The following is a 16817-nucleotide window of genomic DNA, read 5'->3' as shown; positions in this document are numbered from 1 at the left end:
CAGGAACTCTTCACAAACGATCCTTAAATGAAATTCGTGTTTTCAGTATTGAACACATAAAACTGTATTTAAACTATTCAATTCTAGTTGAAACTTAGCATTCATCTTCCAAACGTGAAAAATTCGAAGACCAATTACGTAAACCACTTCGAGAGTAGGAAATTCTGTTTAAAAAACAGGAAGTGGGGTCCATCGATTGTTTGCTAGCTTTGGAGAAGCAAAGATAAGAGCCCTTGCGATCGATGGAACCTGCATAGTAGTATATGTCTGATACAATCGCGCACCAACACCTCTCTGATAGAGTATGTACAACCTGCTTGAACATGACTGTGTATGGGAATCTAGAGCGGTTGTGCACTCGCGATAGTCACGGTGTGGCCGGTTGGTCGAGCTGCTCAAGCTGCTCAAGCTGCTCAGGACGGTTTTGTGCGAATGGATCAAGAGAAAATTGTTGATATTCACATGGGAATTCCGTGATTAGTCTCACAAAAGACCCGATTACTAAGTAGAAAAAGATTCGTTCGAATTGTCAGCAAAGAAAGCGTTGCATCACGATGGTACTGTTCGATTCTGGGTCAGGGGAAGCATAAAGACCTTCGGCTGATACACGGAGGGTTTCAGGAATCATTGAAAACATGGTAAAAATGGGGCGTTTGAAGCAGAGACAAACAAAATTTTATTTGAGTGATAAATAATAAAGCGACCGGGTTAAAGGAAACAATTGAATAAAAATCTATGTGAATTGAAGAGCTCATAACAAAAATAGCCTCTTGTCAAATTTTACTTTTTTTCACTGGTACGTTTAGACCAAACGAGCGAATACTCGTTCTACTCCCACTTTGGTAAAAAATTCAATTATTATAAATGGATAAAATCATCGAATGAATGGAAGAATACTCGTGTCACTCAAATTTTGCTGAAGTGGAGGAAGAGTGAGCATTCATTCGCTTAGTCTATAATAAAAACATATTCTAGTGGTCAAAAACGAGATTCACAACATAATGAAATTTTTAAAAAAAAGCAATATGTGGACTATGACGAATATTATGTTAAAAAGAACATTAACCAATTGAACGAGAAAAATGCTACAGTATTCTTCTTTTTGCTCTCCTAGAAAAAGGCAAAAATTGGCAAACATCATTTTTGTTATGAACTTTTCAATCATTTAAGAATAAAATATCTAAACAATGCTCTATACTAGTTTATTTGTACTATTATTTGAATAATTTTTTAATGATGATTTCAGTAAAGAATGATGAATTGCTTGAATAGATAACTAATTTGTTGCAATTTGTGAGTATTTTTTATTGAATTTTATTGAAATGAGATATTCATTGAAAACGTATCAAATAATGTCTGCGTTAGTTTGAACAAACACATTATTCAGTCTGAGTCCAACACATCTTATCCATGCATTCACAAAAGAATTATTGATCCTCAATTGATGCGGTGCCAATATTATGACGGAACTAATCTTATGCACTAAGGTCGCAGAAACTACGCACAATGTATTTTAATGTATCATATCAGTGAGTTATTCTAATACTACTAGTCTAAATGTTTTATAATTGCGTAAGAATAATAAATTTAGTATCAAATGAATGGGATATCTATGTTTCATCAGTTAAGAGTTGAAGTGTTAATAATTGAGTACTGTGGTTTCGGACTAACAGTTTGACAGTTGTTCTATTTTTGTTAGAATTTCTGACAAATATTATATGCTGGCCTCAATTTTGAGCAAGGCTATTTTATATCAGTTGTTACACTAATTTCATAAAACCTTTTTCAGTTTGACAGGCCTCACTAGGTATCCTTATTTATTTAACTCTGTGTAAGTGACGTTTGTATTTAAACTTCTTCGGATGGATCTGAAATTGTTTACGAAACAAGTTTACTCGCATCGCATATTAAACCTGAATCGATATATTCAATATTGAAATTGTTCAAAAATATTCATTTACGTATTATCCAAACTTTATCGTTTTTACCTTTCATTTTGACTAGTGGAAAATTACACATATTTAGTTACGTTTAGGAATTCTAAGAATTTATTTAATATATTAAGCAAAATTAGTAAAAGGCTGAACATCTTCTATGACTTACTAGTTTTATTTTTTATTGCTTATTATTGTCATTATTAATGACTTACGTATACGTAGAAAAGAACAAATTTAGAAGATGTGCTCGAGAATATGCAAAAAATGAAAGCTACGGTTATACCTAATTTCAGAACGTTATCTTTGTATCTTCAATGAATATCTGTCTCGAATGGTACAAGACCAGTTCGTCAAAAATGGCCCTGAGCTATGTATGCTTCATGGATTAAATTATTATAATTACGCTAAAAATATATTTCGCTTCCTGGTGATTGTTAAGTGTCGCTAGAAACATCTGAATCGACTACATATCGTGTGTATTTAAAATAACGACAAACATAGAAAGGTCACGAACGCGATGCAACGCTTGAACGCGTTGCAATTATGGTACCGACACTAAATGACACTAATTTCTGCGCGCAGCTCTCTTGGGAGCCTGCTGCGATCTTTAATCAGTGACGCACACATGCCGAGGGAAGATCGCGTTGTTTCCGTTTCTCATTAGCGATGAACACAAATGTGTGAACCAAAAATGTGAAAATGGTGCATAATGATAACGATCTACAGACTGATTAGAAACAAGTTTATAGAGCACATTTCACTCGTTCCGAGGAATTCTATAAAACAACCATGAAAACTGATTTAGAAATTTTTTACCATTTTTGGATTATTGAAATAGCAATCTTAGAGAGATTCTTTAGAGATATTTATATGTACGTGTATATTCTTTAAATTTAAACGTTATGCATAAAAGTGGAGTAAAATTTTACCACGAAGTTTTTAAAAAAGAAGCTATAGTTGAAACGAGATGACCTTTTCATCCAGTTTTACAAAATTTTTCTTTGAAGAAATTAAGTGGCATCTTGTAAAAGAATAATACATATAAGAACATACTTTCTTGTGTTTCTGTTTCTATGAATCTCTTTAGATATTCTTTTGGATTTTCTGGCAAATATGTAATATAGCTGCAAACAATCACGCCACATATGAAATTATTTTCTAAAACCAACAATAGTAAACAAAAAAGAGGAATAAGAACATATGAAGAAGGATTGATCCGAATAGATGACATGGTTTACGTAGGAGCGTTTGAAATGGTATTGACAGTAATATGATCGCTCAAATACCCGCAAATAGGTCAATTGTCAGATAGACAAACGAGCCGATACCTCTGCAAATAATGTTGCAAAAGAGAATGCCAATGGGAATCAAAGAGCCAAGTGTCGAAAGCTCGAAGACCTGCCAGAAAATACGAGGCGCGATGAATTAGTCATTGCATACGTTAAGTTTCATCTCGGGCTATGTGTTTGCTGTCTCACGTGTACAAATGTTTAGGGTAGCTTCATGAATTTTTTACAAAATACTAATTTCAAAATTTGAATACATGCACTTATAGTATTTTTGCCTGTTTTTGCTTTTTTGTTGAATAATAACGAATGATTTATTATTTTTATATGTAAATAGTACATATCCTATCGTTTAAAAACAAAATATTTTAGTGAAAAGTTACAAAATAAAACATGTTTAAATTTTGATGATAATGCTAACAATAAGTGAATGAACCTGCATTTCTCTTTAGAAAATAAAGGGTCTTTGGCAAGTGAATTTGTTGAGAACCTTCTTCAAATTTAAATCTACTGCTGTGTGTAAATCCAGAAGTGTAATCATATAAACATATTAATATATGAACTATAAATAGTATATAAACATATTTACAAAATATAACGAATACAAATCTACTAATTATTATTGTAAATTTTGCACTAAATACAAAGTATAATATGTATTATGTGTTTGAATTATACCTACTTTGTCTGATGCATGTCATAAACGTGTGGATGCAGTCGAAGACCTACTACATTTTGAAAATCTTTTAATTTCTAATATTAATACACGTATTACGGTCTAACGATAAGTACACTGAATCTTCGGCATCGAGTGTATCATATATTAGTTTTTTAAAGAATTTCGAAATTAATTTTTGGGGACACAGCTAAAAACGTCACTTTAGCGAGGTCTCAGTATAAGAACGTGTCAAAAATTGAAACTTCGAAGGCGAATATCTCGGATTTGTGATGGTGAAATTCCATAAAAGTTTAACCAAACGTAAATGACATTTCTTTTAACATACGATCAAAATTGCAAGAAATTCTTAAATAAGTCATTTTTTGAGACAACTACCTCAAATCAGAATTTATGTCGCTTAATTTGTTCATAACATTGACAAAAGAAAAGTTTACTTCAAATCAACAATTTTATGGAATTTGCATCCATATGCAGTACTTGTGGTTGTAAGACCAAATGGCTTAAGTTTTATTATGGACTTGTGTTTTTTTGAACCCTTATTTTTAAATGAAAAAATTCTTTTAATGTCCTTTCTTTTTTCTGTCAATATAAATTCTGTATTTTAGATCTTAATTATGGCCTCAACTATAGACATATCAATTAGCCTTTGGAAATACATATTTAAATTATTCAGCATTCTTAAATACTGGATATGTATGGACAGAGTTGTTAATACGCAAATTATTCCACTACCTATACAGTTCATGCTAGAGTTCAAAGACTGCTCTAAGGTGAACAATCCTCCTTGTCTCTCGAGGAAACGATAAATGTGCCGCGTTTTATGTAACGCGACAATGAAGTAGAGTGCAACCTACTTGGCAGCTACGTTGAGATGCGATCGCACAGTAAATTTGCGAGTTTCTGCGTATTATTTTTGTTAGGTGTATTGTTTTGCGAGCTTTCAACAGGGTGTTTTGTTCTTTCGAGACATTTGAACAATGTAATCCTCTCCACTTGATTTCATGCGATGGCTCGCGTTGTTTCTCTTTTCTAGTTGTGGTTGCCAACAATCGGCTAACCACTGGCAGAGATTGGTTTCCTTCAAAATCTAAAAACCTTCGGTAGAACATTGATACATTTAGAGATTTCCATGAGATCGAATTATTTCTTGACCACTATTTCATTCCACAAAATCAAGACCAACCTTTTTCTTACATGTCAAATCTTATAGATTTCATGAATCGGAATAGAGTATCAGAAATCAGTCGATTTAGCGCGGTATTTAATTCCACGTAACTATAATTAATAAATTAGTTTCATTAAATACATTAAAAAGAAAATACCTCTTTGTCAGATATCTAACTATGAACTATTGCATTACTTATATTTCATGTATGTATACAAGCTTATTGACCATTGCAGTGCCCCGAGAAAGTGTTAAGCACAATGTGTATAACTGGATGAAGCAAAGTATTTAAAGTGCTTTCTATTCGCTACTTAAAATACTGCCCCAGTACGTTGAACCCTCAAATCTGATTAGAGCTAGAGTAGCCAGCTTTGCGTGCACTGCAGTTGAGAAACTATGGAACTGCCAAAGCTTTTCTTTTGTGAGAAACAGGATCATAGATAAACGGGTCCATACTTTGCAACATGCAAATTACAAAGTTTATATAATCAGTTTGAGGAATTATATAATTCTAAGAAAGAAGATTTTGAATTTCCTAAACTACAACGTTTGTTGGATATTCTGAGTATCCTGCTTTCAATAAATTAGAATATTTTTTTTAATTTTCAAATTACCTGAAGAGCAGAGTAAAATAGATAATATTCATTAAGAAAGCTAATTGTTAGTAGAATTGGCGAGCACACAATGAAGCTATTCATTCAAATTCCTCTAACTGAAATAGGTAACTGTAAGTTCGAAACTGTAAACCCTAAGAATGAAGTGAATCCAAAAACGTCATATAATTGCTTTGAGGCTACTATTTATAAAAAAGCTGCAAAGAAATAGTGTATAATCTACTCAACACGATTCTCATTTCCCTACTGCATTTTCTCAATCACTATCAGCTCATACCCTATTCCCCTCAAGATGAAGACGCAAAGTCACTCCCTAAAGTATCAGGACCAATCAGCTAAAGAGCAACCAAGCGCTTTCCTAAACTGAAGTTCATCTAACTTGAGAACCATGAAGAGATATTAGCAGCTATTTTCCGAAATTTAACGATAACCTAGCTCTCCTTCTAATATCGCAAGTTTTCTCATTAACTAGCTGGCCTATTCAACAAACTATTCAATGAACCAAAGCCCATCCTCAACGCCACGGCTGGCAGCACCGGTGTCCACCGGTCCTCGCCCGTTTTCTATTCTAATTCTGATGCTATTCTAGTCCGCGAACAGTGGCCAATGGGCTACGTCCGCCAGTAAACGCTCTCCTCTCCTCCATCCCCCTCTACACCCCTTTCCTCGTGTCAATCGCAGTCGTTCTCGAGGCATCGCGTGCGCCAGATTATCCGACTACATCCTCCTTTTATATCTGGCGCGTTATCAGTCGCGTTAAGCTTTACCCTGGAACCGATAAGAGGCCAGAGAAAGGGCCGTGCGAGGCGAAACTGTCTGGTCACCGCGAAGGACACTGTCGTAGGCACGAAGGGATACCCCGAGGCACAGGGCGGGAAAGGAAGAATTTTTTTGTGTTAGTTTCGAAAAGAAGAGAGAACAGTGGTGACGAGTGAAAAAGAGGGTGAGGATTGACGTTACTACCCGGGAAGGAAAACAGAGGATCTCGAAACGGCGACCACGTAGTGTGACATAGAGGTCGCGCGCACAGGGAAAGATGCAGTGGCGTCGACAGCGAAGGGTCACCCACGTGATCGGCTCCTCCAATCACGTTCTTCTTTTAGCGAGGTACCAAGACGGTACGGAACCTTGAAGAAAGAGGTTGATCGTGGACTTTAGTGGAGAGCTTCCGGTTTTTGTTTATTGCTTACCACGTGACATCTAGGAGCCTTAGTTTCGTTTTTGTTTGTTTTGACGGAGACTTGGTAGAGATTATAGTGTATATGCTTCGTCTATTCCATTGCCATTAGCAGTAGATTGTTAAACTAATTAACGTACTCGTTTTAAAAGGTAGTAAAAGCTGGACCATTTTCTTCGAAGTATAGTGGCGCTCGCTTGGCTGCAGCAACTTTTGTCTAATTTAAGCATGATTTTGTATCCTTATCAATTCTTGGGACTGACTTCTCACGATCAGAATGAACAATAATGTAAATATCATTTTACTGTATTTCATTTATTAAATATCATTTTACTGTATTTCATTTATTAAATATCATTGTACTGTATTTCATTTACTAAATATCTTTTTACTGTATTTCGATTGCACTCGATGTTTCTTACTCTACTAACCAATCCATTCAGTAATTCATCCCAAATCACCTCCAATAACTACGGATAAGATTTTAAACCCGCTGCAGCTAAGCGGGCGCCACTGTGTAGTGTCATATTGAAGGAATGAGGAAAATATTAAAACAGTAATTGAAACATTACTTGTTAATTTTGGTGAGGTTAATAATAAATGGTATTTTTCAAATCAGACTTCATACTCATACAGATACAACTATGTTTAGCAAGTTTAAAAAGTTATTTAATTTTAAATAGCAGATGCTCGAGATAATACTGTCCTCAGAAGTGAATGTGTGAAATAGAGGGACTTTCATCCAAAAAGAATTTGTAAAATTGGAACACTGATCGTTAATAGGTTAACGTAATCGAACTGAATGTAACTTGAGTTTAAGACATGCATCTTAGAACCACATTCCTTTTGGTCTAACAATAAGTAACAATAGAAGCTTTTAGAAAATTAAGCCTTCCACACTTAGGGCGCTTTTGTTTAGCACGATTCCCACGGGCAAAGTATGCAAATCCCATGAACCTCACTAACGATAACAATTTATGTTAATAATAAAATTGTTTCTTTGTTACTAGACACCTAAACGGAATGATTCTATCTAAATAAAAGCAATCATGGATAGAGAACAAGTCTTTTTCCTCATTGTATTCTATAAACTATTTAACGAATTAGAAATAACAAGAAAAAATCTAAATTTGGATTTTTAGATTTTAATTGTTTTAGCTGGGACAGACCAAAACTAATTGTCTAAAAATTTGCATATTTATTTTTCACACTGTTATGTTTTCGGTTATCATTTCTGCCATGTACCCATTTAGTAATAGATAGTTTTCGCAACATTTTGATGCAGTAACTAACGAAATTGAACTTAGATGAGTGTGATTTGTAATCAGCTTTTACATGGAAACCTATATTTGTGACAAGCAGCGCCGACCTTGGGATTGATTTTCATATGCTCTTTACATAGGGAAATAAGGGATAATAACGATTTTTTATTTATATTGGAGGAACTATATGCTAATTATGTTATAAAAGCTTACAGGTAAGTTACAATTATGGCGAGTGTATATGAGTAATTCACTAGTGCAAACATAGAATCCACTTTTCTCGTGAACGACTATTTTACCCTCGAATGGCGGACTATAATATATGTACTAATGTACATAGCAGGTCGAGTTAAACTGACTCAGCATTTGCTGTACGATGGTTAAAAATGCTTCTAAACTTATTATTGAAATGGTTTATACACTTTAAAGTAACGTAGAAGAACGCCAGTGGCAACCAACGATAAATTTGAAAATAATATGAAACTATGTCGACAGCAACCAACTCGTATATTTAAAATGACATAGAACTCCATCTGTGGCAGTTAATTTGTTAATACTTTAAGAAATATTTGAAATACAAATTTGAAAGTCATAAGCACTATTCTCAGGATTATAAGCTTTGTCATGAAGTATATAAAACTCCACTAAAGTTTGAGATTTAAATACATTTTTAAGAGATCAATTAAATCTGAGATAAGCTTGAATTGATTCAGCATATCATTTTATTACCTCTAAACGAGAAGTCATAAACTGAAGTTTATGAAAGAACTCTAGCGTACGCATAGAAATAGTGAGTGTTTTACGAGGACAATGAGGGAAAAGGCTTGATATCTTTCAGTGCACTGAAGAATCAAGGAATGTCAAACAGAATTCCCCTAGCATTTTACCTTTATGCGGTCCTTATCACTAGATATACATATCCTGGATCATGATTCCTTTAGATACATTCAAACACCTACATATATACTGCTTGTAGATAGCAAACACTGATACGCTTGGGTAACAAATTCCTCGGTAACTCGACTCGGATGCCATGCGCTCGAACGCTGATCTGTACTCGAGGAATCGCTTATCTGCTCTGCAAATGTTCCATAGCAAATAATGGAACACGCTTTCCCACCGATTAATTTAGATTCCCTGAAACCTGTGAATGGACAGTGACACCGTGTCTACACAAAACCTAACATCGCTCCTCTCGCTGACCCTGATGAAGTCAATTACCATACCACTGATACGCGCGTGTATTCTGGTTTAAACCGGAACACGCTGGCCCCTATTCGAGACAACTGAACAACATCCAACACGAAACAGTTGTTCCAGCCTGACCTTATTCAATCTATCTGTTCGCAGCTCCACCCGGCGAGGAAGATGAAGAAGAAGGATTGCGAAACGGATACGTGAAGGACCAGGAAAATGACACGAGCATGCACAGTTTTGATCGAAATGGCCAGGGTGGCTACAAACCGCGGAGAATCGGAAACAGCGGCGGTAGCAGCTACGCTGGTGCCGTGAATCGCTCTCACAAGGATGAATCGACCAGCTCACCGTCGCAGCCGAAGATCATTTTCAACGAGGACGAGTACGCGAGAATTACGACACCTCGACAGGATGTGTTATTCAAAAAGGGATACCTGTCGAGGAAGAAGCCCTGGGCAGGGAACGCAAGCACGAGCGCAACTCCGTCTACGACCGAAAGCCAGTCTGCTTCGCATTCCACCGCAGGTAGAGGTATAGGTAGAAGCGTAATGCATTTCATCGAATTTTTGGTTACTTTTTGTACGTTTTTCTTGTTCCTTGATACCCTGAAAATTTGGTGTGAAATGGAATCCTTAGAACTTGTGTTGTTGCCAGCACGATTTTTATGAATTTCTTATGTAGAACTTATAGTAAAACTTTAAAAAATGTTCGAACAAAATTTCTAGTTATTAAATCAAAGTTAATTTAAAACTTAATTATTGACATCATTATTAGTGATAGTATACATAAATTAAAATAACTGAATTTTTGTTATTAGCATTGGATTTATTATGACAATTAGAATTTTTTTATTAATTAATTCTGAAGATTTTTAGAACATAGTTATTGAAATCCTTGATGTCAAGATACGTAGTATAGATTAAATAAAAGATATTGCCAAGAAGTAAAAGCTGATTTGTTTTTTGTTAGTATCTAATGAATTTCAAACCTTTTAATACAGTATTTCCTTGTTGTTGTACTTGCTATAGTCTTAAATAATTTGAGATGGAAGAGTTTTGCTTGTGTGCACTGTTACTCAGAATTGTTTATAATACCAAGGTGGGATACTACGAGCATGAGTTGACTTCGATAAGATATCCCACGCTATAAACCCGCCAATGATCAGTGGGCCTATATCGAAGATACGCTGTATGTACTCAATAATCAACAAAAATGTTTATTACAAATTTTTAGAGGGTTAAATTTTATTCAGTTAAAAATTGCATAAATCTGAAACTTACTTAGAATTCAATATGTACCCCTTCAATCATATTAGAATTTTTATTTTCTAATTTCTTGATTCGTTCACTTTCTCAATTCTTTAACTAGAAGTAGTCGAAACCTTAATACCATCAGTTTATTTTAAATTCATCAATGTTCTAATTACACACATTTCTTAATCACCTTTGCATTTCATTATCATACGTGAATATCACCTACGAATCCTTGTAGATATCGATATACTCTACTCTTTTTCGACGTTATAGATGGCAGCGAAACGACTGAAGATCAGCAGCTATTGGACAGGGACTGTGGAACCGGAGAATATCCACCGATGATGAATTCCGCTGCGCAATTAGGCTACGGAACCTTTTATGACCACGCGAGTGGTTACTATTACGAGTATCCAGTGATGTTGGTTGGACCTGCACCAGTTCCAGCGCAAGTTGGGCCCAGCGTTTTGGCAGCTGTACCCTACGAACCCGTCCCTCTGAGGCCCATTGAGTGGGTAAATCCTGCGTTTGTGCCCAAACTGGCGGCTGACCAACAGTACTGCATGATGGATTACCAGGTACGTCTTTAAGTGTTTTATCATTTCCCTAATTGTGTGGCTGTTAGAAGAAATGATTCAGAGTTTCTGTAATGAATTGAGTACATCGTTCTTGAACTAATTTATTAAATATGCAGTAGGACTTCGATTAACCGGCTTTACCGAGTGCAAAGGTGCGTATCGACTTCTTGCGTAGCTGCGTATCGTATCACCGTTGCGTATCAGTATAGGCAGACAAGTATTGCATCGTTGCGTACTAAAATTTGATACGAATATATGCAACTGGACCGATCGTTTGTCGGTTTTTCGTCGTCATACGAAAGAAATAGTACGATATTCAATTGAATCTATTTAGACGGAAACCAATTCTATTAAGTCAGTCCACAAATAAAGCTGCTTCCTATGTTACATTTTAATTTAAAATATTAAGAATTCTTTGAAAAAGAGTTTCAAAAATTATTTCATAGGTAAGACATGGTGGTAGAATGTAATATTCGACAAAACTAACGAAAACAACACGTATTAATTTCTTTACAAATGAAACAATTTTCAATAGTATTATATATAAGATATTCTAACATATTCCATTGCTAACTTGCTTTATGCTATGGATATCCCAGTGTTTGGATTATTTTGTTAGAGATTCCTAATTAAATATATATTTCATTTATACGCCGAAGTTAAGCGACGCAGTAAATTCATTGTAGGTAGTCACAGGACACAAGATAAACTGAAGTCTTTTTCGTATGTCGTTCGAATGTATTTTTTGTTTTGATATAGATACGCAGTGATAGCACAAGACAAAATTATAAACCACTGCACCAAGTCGACAATTTGATACGCACCTTAGGGCATACGGTACCTTTTTGATGGTTCATTGTATTATTTTCAGTAGACTACTATAAAATTATAATTCAAGTTTTAATCGATCTTTTTATACTTTTATTGACATTATATTGAATAGACGTAACTCTGAATAAAGGAAGACTAAGATTAATTGAAATTCAGTTAATGGAAGTTCTACTGGATTAACACTCTAGTTGCGGGCGCGAACTCTGTAGAGATCGCGTCTCATTTATTTCATCTGCAATAGTGCTACACTTACGATCCATTACACACGATCCATCAGTTGTCAGCGACCTGGTCGCCGAGAGACCAAAATCCAAGCAACCACGTAAACTGTTCATATATTTTCATACAAATCATAGTCGCTGGCGATTGATCAACCCTATATAGTGGTTCTAACTACATCAAAATCATAACAGTTATCTGTACTCGAAATATTACTTCCATTTTAAGACTGATTAACCCTCTTGGTGAGTTATGCTAGCAGGAGTCCGAAATATAAGGAACAGTGTAACTATACAAGCTAAAGATTGTATTAAACCTTAATTATCGAAGATATTAAATTCTGCGTTTCTTAATTGGATATGGACGCAACTATAAGCAATCGATTCCTGATGTTTTTTCGACAAAAATCTACACGATTTACATAAACACGATTGAATTTGACGATTTATAAAGAAATTATACAGAAAAAACGGCTTGCACAATTTTAAGCTAACTTCGTTAGAAATAGACCCATTTATATAATATTTAGTGTTATTTTAATCAGAAGAAATTTATCTGTATTACTTTCGTAATGATACAACGCATAATGACGAAGTTATGTATATTTTGTGACAAAGTTGTAGGTAAAATCCCAAAAAGATTTCGTAACTGATGTCATTAGCAGAAATATTCACTATTACGTATAGAAAACCCTTAATTTTTATTAATGAGGTTAGCTTAAAATTGTGTATTAAAATCTAGTGCTATTTTTAACTTAGGAGCCTTTCTTTCTCTCTCATAGAAACCCTTGAGTATGTTAAGGGACTACATACGAAATTACTGTCCATGCTCACTCAACTACACTGATTTTTAGATGCAAATATGTGTAGCGCTACTGTACTTCATAATTATTTAACATTCGAGGATAATCAATTGAATCAATTTAATCAATTTAGATAATCAATTATTTCTCTCAATACAGCTAGAGTATCAGATTAATTCATAAATTCGTGTCGATTCATTTTTCTCCTTTTTTTATGTATTAGAAATATGTGTGTATGCTACAAAATACGTATATTTCTTGTTTCTACTTTTTAATTGTAACATATTATAATAATAATATATTTCAAGAAATGTTAATAATTCCATGGAGAAACAAAAAGAAAAGTGATATGACACGAACTTACGTATCAATCCAATACATTAAATGTATATTCGCAATGGGATTTGAACAAAAAGCAATTTAATATTAATAATTTATGTTACAAAGCAAAAGTTCATCATAAATGTAGGTGTCACAATACTTTTGAACAAACATGTACATGTATAATGGGAAGTTCTCAAACCCTATTCCATAATCCCCAATTTTAAACCAAGTAGAGCCTTCTCAAAAGTCAGTTCCTACTCATTGTAGACCAACCAGAGCACAGAGAGCGTGCCTGTGGTGGAGGAGCAAGAGAATACAATACTGATTGAGGAAAACACCAATGGAACGTGTAACGAGAACGACACAGGAAGTGCCAGTTGCAGTGGAAGCGTCGCGGGCGAGATGGAGGAGCAGCCTGCAGAGACTAACACAGCAAAGGAGAATCAGACTGAGGATCAGCAAACGGAGGAACAAGCAGAAGAGCAATACATAGATGAGCAGTATGTGGAGCAGCAACATTTGGAGAACGGGATAAATGGGGGACCGTACCTGGAGCCTGTGTTGATGCAGCAACCGGTGCACGTGTCGCACGTGATACCAGTTCCACAACCGTACATGTATCCTGGTCACTACATGTTCGGCCCTCCTCTGGTCAACGTGAATGGTTAGTTGATTGAGAACGTTCAAGGAGCTTTACTGCTCCGTTTGGCGGTGAACTTTCGAAATTTGCTCTTTTCTTGCTCTATTTTGCTACCGCTTTGGTAGACCAATCCTAGGGATCTTGTCGCTCCATTTTGGTAGCTTCCGTTTTGTTCATGGACAGTGGACGAAACAAGGGACGAACTAGCGATGATTCTTGGTTACTTTGTGGCTTAGTGATGTGGTCATAAAAGCGACCCTTGGTGAGGGAGCAGTGCATCGCAACGTTGCATAGTCTATTGCTGTTTATAGTTGATGATACATCTTCATTGTTACGATGGAAGTTTTGATTCTCAGAGGATCCGAGCTTCGGTCTTTGGCTATTGTAGTTTATATTCGTAATTTTATTTCCCTTTTGTTTGATGTTTATATCCTAAAACAAAACTTAAATACTTTGGCCAGTGCGTTTAGCATGAGAAACTTTTGATAAAGTAAATTGTAACGTATCTTTTTATGTTATACTGGAGTTGTATTTAGACCATAAACATTTTTTAACTGACTCTGCATGTCTTTGGTATGAAATAATAATAATTTTTCTAATAATGCTTGACAATAAAATGATATAATAAGTAATGCATTGTGTTTAGAACAAATGTGTTCTCTATAAATCCACGCATTTTTCTCAACAAACTTCTCATTTTCTCTTAAAAAATTGTTAATTTCTTCTTCAATCAACTCATATAAAGTTCATTCTTTCATTCTTTTGTGCATTAACAAGCATGCTTGCCGAGCAAGCTCACTTGCTGAATTTTGTGTACATATTTTAATATTAAGTGTCTAGTCACGTCGATGAGCTTGTTCAGCGAGCATGCTCTTTAATGCATGGTAAATGGTAAGTTTTCAAAGGGAAAAGGATTTTCAAAGGAATGCAAAGGGATCTGAAGCCAAATAGGGGTTGCTTATCAGTCAAAATTTTAATATCTTCTATAAGAAGGAGTGATTCATTTAAGGCGCGTATTTCTATTATAATCGTCTTATAATGGAATCTATAATTTATAACAAAAAAATTTTAATTTTTAGTTTTACTCCAAATGTGTAAATTCATTATAATATATAATTCATCTTTAAATATAGAAACCATTACTTTATGTTGAATTTGACAGAAATAACGCAATGGCCACAGTATTGTGACTAACAAAAAACCTACAAATCAGAAAAGACTTAATGATTATTATAATTTAAACTATTTTTTGCTGATATAAATTTCTCCCTTATTCTCTTAAATTTCGTAAAAATTAATCAAATAAACCTTTCCTGACACTCAAACAATGAAAGTACTACACGGAAGGATTGATAGACGCCAATCTCCAAGAAAATCTCAGAAGTATATTATATAACGTGTTATAATTCACCCGTAAAAATAGCTACATCACGGCAAGAAGTTATATTTAACTGAAGAACGCACGAAAAGAATACAATGTAGCGAACGACATGTTTCCCGATCCTCCCCTTCCTTCTCTTCCCCTTACTGCGTGTCTCAGTCTAGACGTTAGTACGTTTGATTGTACTTGTTTCTAATGTTAAACGAGAACAGTGTCTGTTGGATGCGCGGCCAGGGGAAAGGGATATACCCAGATTCATGACTGCTGTCCCGTCCATCGGCATCATTGCTGTTTTATTACCGCCGTGCCTCTACCACATTCAAGGTAAAAGGTAATAATTCGCAAAGAAGAGGTGCTTCTCTTTAGATACGATCGCGTAGAAACAAGGATCTTCAAAAGTCGATTTTCAAACCTTTTCAAAGAAGACGCTTTGATGGTTCATAATAGCTAATTGCTATCTAGCTCATATTCGCACACTCAATTTTTTCTTTTTTATTCACTGTTTCATGGCGATTCTTCTTTCGTAAAATGAGCGATAGATGCTGTATTCACTATTTCAGTCAGGGGTAGAGGAAATTCAATACTGAAACCATCGAAATCCGAAAAGGTCCTAGAATAGTAATCTACTAAAATAGTCGATGAAATATGCCTGGTCCTAATATCTGACGATCGTACCTAAAGTCAAGACTTTGTGTACACGCTGTCGATGTGTGTGTCTGCATACGTCTAATATCTCTCGATTCCGTCATTCTTCACCGTAATTTCGATCAGCATTGCCAACTCTCTCTGTCTCTTCAGCACACCGCCTCGCACGTTGCACACAAGGAAAGAGGCGTTTCACCTGGGGATCCATTGACTCATAATAATCACGAGGGATGCCGCTGTTCCATCGACATTTAATGTGTCAGAAATATGTCTTGGCCGCATGAGGGGCGTCCAGAACGGACTTGGCAAAGCCCGAGCATCGCTGTGTCTCAAATAGAACCAGTTTAAAATAGCCACCCAGCGTCGAGCTGTTTCAATAAGACGCAACGAAGGGTGAGAAAGCGACGGGAAAGCCAAGTTCAGTCTTCGCGCCCTTCGACACGGAATTGATTCTCTGTTGCTGTTTCCAAATTTGATCTGATGCGATCACACCAGCAGCGTCGAATTCTCGAAGACGTGTTTGTCTTGCCGACATTCACCATTCACATCCATTTTTACACAAGGAGGTAATAGTGGTGTTTCTGCTGTCCAAGGTGTTACCATACAGGCTGGGCCCATGATCAGGACTACAGACGTGGCGGCTATGTCGGCGGCCTGTATCAAGCGAAGAAAGAAAAAAAAGAGAAGAAAGCAGATAAGAGTTGCTGTGGTAAATACCAATATCTCATTAGAAAATACCTTTCAGATGCATATACTAAGAACCTGCATATGATTACATTACTAGTGCTTATAATGGCATCGTTTATTTTTAATAATCCAATTTCAAA

General features: G+C 35.5%; 1 protein-coding gene across 4 annotated transcripts in view; it reads left to right on the top strand.

Moving 5' to 3' along the window:
• LOC143177692 (uncharacterized) overlaps window positions 1–16817 on the top strand; it is a 91257-nt gene that overhangs the window by 67078 nt on the left and 7362 nt on the right. The window contains exons 2-6 of one of the 4 annotated variants that reach the window (XM_076375795.1): window positions 6526–6799; window positions 9471–9848; window positions 10844–11148; window positions 13592–13988; window positions 16584–16699. In XM_076375795.1, the coding sequence (XP_076231910.1) occupies window positions 6718–6799; window positions 9471–9848; window positions 10844–11148; window positions 13592–13988; window positions 16584–16699 (1278 nt within the window). In that variant the 5' untranslated portion in view covers window positions 6526–6717. Of the gene's footprint in view, window positions 1–5836; window positions 6800–9470; window positions 9849–10843; window positions 11149–13591; window positions 13989–16583; window positions 16700–16817 lie in introns of those variants that run through there. The other 3 variants (XM_076375798.1, XM_076375796.1, XM_076375797.1) reach the window with 3 other exon arrangements.

This window comes from Calliopsis andreniformis, chromosome 3, assembly GCF_051401765.1.
Source record: "Calliopsis andreniformis isolate RMS-2024a chromosome 3, iyCalAndr_principal, whole genome shotgun sequence".
NCBI classification, from domain to species: Eukaryota; Metazoa; Arthropoda; class Insecta; order Hymenoptera; family Andrenidae; genus Calliopsis; species Calliopsis andreniformis.
This window is presented reverse-complemented; position numbering and strand designations above follow the sequence as displayed.